Source organism: Apaloderma vittatum, unplaced genomic scaffold (assembly GCF_000703405.1).
Source record: "Apaloderma vittatum isolate BGI_N311 unplaced genomic scaffold, ASM70340v1 scaffold37632, whole genome shotgun sequence".
NCBI classification, from domain to species: Eukaryota; Metazoa; Chordata; class Aves; order Trogoniformes; family Trogonidae; genus Apaloderma; species Apaloderma vittatum.
This window is the reverse complement of record NW_009705928.1, coordinates 1-4834: the sequence shown is the minus strand read 5'-3', so window position 1 is coordinate 4834 and position 4834 is coordinate 1. Positions and strand designations below refer to the sequence as shown.

The 4834-nt window shown below is 51.4% G+C and overlaps 1 protein-coding gene across 1 annotated transcript; it reads right to left on the bottom strand.

Moving 5' to 3' along the window:
- Positions 1-1137: 1137 nt before the first annotated feature.
- Positions 1138-4581, bottom strand: LOC104269746 (GA-binding protein subunit beta-2-like; the record flags this gene model as incomplete). Its single annotated transcript, XM_009865600.1, has 4 exons — positions 4381-4581; positions 4045-4239; positions 3585-3735; positions 1138-1245 (listed from the first exon to the last, which is right to left on the bottom strand). Coding segments are annotated over exons 1-4 (655 nt in total), but the record flags the coding sequence as incomplete, so codon positions are not given.
- Positions 4582-4834: the final 253 nt, after the last annotated feature.

Genomic DNA, 4834 nt, shown 5'->3' with positions numbered 1-4834 from the left:
AAAGTAAGTGCCAAAGCCAAGTCAGCGTTTCCTTCTCTCTTCCTTGAATACAAAGTGGAGCCCAGTGAAAAAGCCCAAGCGCGCAGCTCGAGACTCCCAGGGTGCCCGCTCAGGAGGAGCCATCTGGAAATAGAGCAGGGGAAAGAAAACCAAACGCGCTGCACCCCAGCCAGATCCCCTGGAGTAAAGGAGTAAACCCAGGATGTTTTGTGTAAATTAGTACGTACTGGCACACAGGCATATTAATTAAATGACAAAGCCTGGCGCTGGAGGCAGCTGTTGGGCAGAGAGCTTCCTTCCAGCACCCTCCCCCAGCTCTGCCAGAGACCATAAAAGATCTCTCCATGCCCATCCAGAACAGCCGGGAGGAGGTTCTTTAGCTTGGGCCGAGCGGTTCGACTCCCCGCGACACGTCGGCTCACACGAATCAGCAGGGTTGTGAACCCCGGGTGCATCCTGCTCCCAGCGCAGGAAAGGGAGGGGACGTGATCCTGCTCCGGGTGCCAGAGAGGAAAACGCTCAAGCGCCGCGGGTCAGGGAACCAGCGGCGTGGCACCGGCAGCTTCGAGAAGTCAAACAGGTCGTGTCTCGGTTCTAGGAAAAATCGCTTAGCTTTGGGGGAAAGGCCAAAGGATTATATGAACTTTATCAAGTTCCTCAATCTGAAGTTAATTAAAGGTGAAGCGGGACACTCTACAAACACAGGATCACAAAACCACCCAAAGGCAGAAACGCCCAAACCGGAGCTTCAAGAGACTCAGAACACTGGGGACTTTTACAGCAAACTGGAAACATGTCGGACAATTTCCTTCTTAAACAAATATTTATTTACGTTTACTTTCGCACAAAGTAAGCCCATGTTCTAGAGCTTTGTTTTTTCCTTTTCATGTAACTGTTACAGCATGTCAAGAGCGACGCACTGTGACATCAGGGTCAGATCTGCTGGTTAATAAACATTATTTCTATTGGTCACAGTTGCTGGGTTTTTAGCTAAGATCAAAACAAACAAATAAACAAAATCAACCCGCTGCTTCACAGATATTTACCATGATTTCTCCCTTACCCTGCAAGAAGGCAAACTCACTTCCACATCTTAAACTTCCCTCAGTTTCCCGGCAAGAGATCCGTTCCCCCTACCTGCGTCACCGTTGGAAAGCGGGGCCGAAACTCCCGCAAGGGCCGCGAGCGTGGCGAGCACGGAGGTGGTCGAGTTGGAGAACTGCACCGGGGAGAGGTTCGAGTCGCCTGCTCGGGAGAGACGAGGGCAAACTGAGGGACTGTCAGGGCCTGCCACACCTCAACGGTCAATAAAGCAGTTGCAACGCGACCGTTTGGTCATCGAGAGATCCAGATGTCGGGTATGAAGCATTTTCTGCGCTGCCACTGGAGAAAGGGAGGCGAGTACAGCTCATTTTTCAGGAGAGGTGCCTCTCCTAAGTGTGGAGAGGGCTTTGACAATACTTCAGGGCAGGCTGTACCCACTCTGAGCACTTTATGATAATTTTAATTGAATTTAAAGCAACTATTTCATTAAGTCCCGTCTGAATCGCGTCCCAAAACAGCAACCATGAACCAACTCACTCCGAATTTACTCTAAGAACTACAGGGTGGCAGAGCCGCGGCTTTGAGCTGGAGACGTGGATGTTTTTTTTGAGATACGCAGCCGTGCCGGAGCCCGACCGCTGCCTCGCTGCTACGCACGTCGTTACTCGGCATCGCGGCACGCGGAAGCTTTCGAAATTGCAAACCCTAAAGAATATGTTAAGCTCGGGGGCTGTTAAGTGTGAATCACAGCACCCGAGTCCTTCCTCAGTTGGGAAAGTCTCCAAGCCCAGTTTTCAGTGTTAATTCACGGATCAAACATTTCGGCACAGGCCAGTTAACGGAGCCTCGTGCCCCAGCGCAGGAACTGGCCCCGCAGAGCCCTTGATTTCAACGAGGCACGCAGGCCCTTTCTTCCTCCCCTCTCAGGTTCTTTTTTTTTGGAAAGACCCCGGTTACTGCACCGGGGTATTGATGTGAATGAGATAAACAAGCCTCGTTTCCAAAAAAACAATGTTTCTTCCTCCAATTGACCATAGAAACTCCTATTCAAAGGCAGACTTCATAAGAATGGGACAGGAAATTAACTAAACGGGCGCAAACTCACTGCATAGAACCCACAATTCCTCTAAAAAAAAAGCAAGCGATCCTGTAGCTCATTGCCAGCACAGATAAATACGATTACGAGCACACAAAGGGAAGTTCATCTAGAGTTCCCCTGCCCTAACCCTTGCAGCCTATTTTCCCTCTTTCTCCCCGGCTCCTCATTTTCCAAAGGTTATCAGGGGAGCTTGTTTTCCAAAGAATAGCACTTCCAGGAGGCCGTGGGCTGGGCACGGGAAAGCACCGCAGGCCTAGCGACTGTTTTCGGCAGCTGGTAGCCAGGTTTCTTCAGACCAGCTACAGATATAGATTTTAAAACTTCCTTTTTTTTTTTTTTTTCCAGCAATGGAAGAAATAGGAAATTTAAGCGAGGTGAGAAGAATTACTGAAGTAAGAGATTTTTGTGGCGAGGAAGGCGCAGTCGTTGACGCCCTCTTGAGGGAAAGGAGCGGCAGTGAAGCTGGCATCACCCGCGGTCCAAAAATCCCAAGTTTTGCGCCTTTTTGAGTCTGTGCAATATCCCAGACGTTTTGTCACGCTGTGTTTCCCTCAGGGCTGGAAGCGGAACGCTTTGGGTCATTTCTCCCCTCCTAAATCAGGGTCTGTCAGTGCCTCGAGAGCAAGTCTGGAGCGACGCCGAGGTCGCTGTGGGCAGGCGCAGGCACAGAGGTCAGGGTGGGAGCGCATTTGGGATTTTAGAAGCCCTCTCTAGCTAATAAGCAAACGTTCCTGCATGTGAACGGTCCCACTAACCAAAGAATTACTCACATGCAGAAGTGTTTGCAGGATGAGGCCAAACTGCTTCCCAAAACTTGTGTTGAGTAGCCTCCTTGAGAAAAGAAACAACGGTTTGGATTTCCCCAAACACTTTTAAGAGTTACTATGAAAATCAGAATTACACAAAAAGAATTCACGTTCAGCCTCAAAAGTGTTTTCCCCACCAAAACAAGGAGGAACCTAATTATCTCCCTGTAACGCGCAAGACAGAAGAAATAAGGAGCAACCTACAGACCTGCTCACTCTGCAATTTCCTCACTCAATGTTTACGTGTGTAGCAAAAACATTCACTCAGCTCTGGTGGCCAGTCAAGAACAAAGCAAACTGTTCCCCAACCGCTCTGCACAGGCAGGAATTCTCACTATTTAACCAGCCAAGCCCGTTTTCTCGAGCCCTGGTGCTCCTACGAGCCGCGGAGCAGCCCCACAGCTGAGCTCAGCGGCGCTCTGCAGCTCGCAGAGAACCACCTTTGTTTCCCACAGCTCAAAATCTGCTTTGTTACCTTCACAGCAAAACCACTGTGGGGCAGGAAGCAGCAGCTGGGCGTGTTTGGCCACGTTTCACCACTTTTCCTCTACGAAATGACTATCTGCCCTCTGCTGGTAAGCACTCTTAAAAACTTGGTTCAAGACTTTCCCCCTTAAGGTCACATAAAACCTCACCTGGGGTTGTTTCGGCATTTGCTGAAGAGACGAGACGGCTCAAGCTGAGAACTTCCCCCGGTGCAAGAATGAACGGCGAGGCGAGAGTCACCGCGTTGGGGACAGGACTCGTTCCCTCTGGGTGAGGGCTCACCTGGTTCTGCATCGCTTCCTAGGGAAGAGAGCGGGGTCAGGCACACCTTCGTCATGCTTTCCGAGGTATTAAACACCCCCGAAACGTTTTTGAGGCACGTTACTTCTGTCTGCAGTGCAAAAGCTGGGGAAAAAGTGCCACCTCAACTTGGCAACTCGCACCACAGAGTCCCAGGAGGGATGCACCACGTCATCTAGAGAGGAAATAAACCTCGTCCACCTCCCTGTTCCCCTCTGCAAACACAACACGATCCCGTCAGACCCAACAGGACCCCCCTGGCAGAGTTGTGGGTCAGAGAGTTTCCAAGTTTCTCCCTCCTCGACCCACCTGGAGCATTACCAGAGTCTCTGGATTGTTCTTGTCCAAAGCAATATCAAAAGCCGATTTATCGAACTTGCTGAAAGCGTGGACGTCAGCTCCGTACTTGATGAGCAGCTCTACGACGTGGCGGTGGTTGCGCTCTGTCGCCCAGTGCAGCGCCGTCATTTTCAGCACGTCCTTGGCGTTTACGTCGGCCCCGTTCTGCAAGAAATCACCGTCACTTGCCCGCACGCCACCTCCTCTCGGTGTCTCAACGGTGGTGCCTGCACTGGCATTTAAACAGAGACACCCCGAGGGTGATTTAGACCGGCCTTAAAGTTACACCCAACTGACTACACTTACCCTGATTAGCAGTTCTACGAGGGGAGCGTGTCCGTCAGCCGCGGCCACGTGTAGCGGCGTCCGGTCCACTTTTGTTCGGGCATCTCTGCTCACACCAGCTCGAAGCAGCACTTGTGCTGTCGAGTAGTGGCCGTGCTGGGCAGCGAGGTAAAGAGGTGACGTCCCGAGCTGCGGGTGGAGTCGGAAGAGTTTCTGCCCCATTCCCAGCGAGAGAGGACAGGCACAGTAATCCCCACGTGTGTGATTAAAATGACAAGGCTTCCAGAACAAACTAATTTAACTTTTCTTCCTCCGCTTAGAACCAGGGGGCTACACTCCAGCTGGAATCTGCTCCGCCGCAGAAATCCAGAGGTGCGTTTTCCGCTAATCCACGCTCTGGTTTTCCCGCTCCGATTTCCATCAGTAGCCTTCGAGTTCAGCCCCGAGGAGCGTGCGACCCGTTTCACAGAATCAC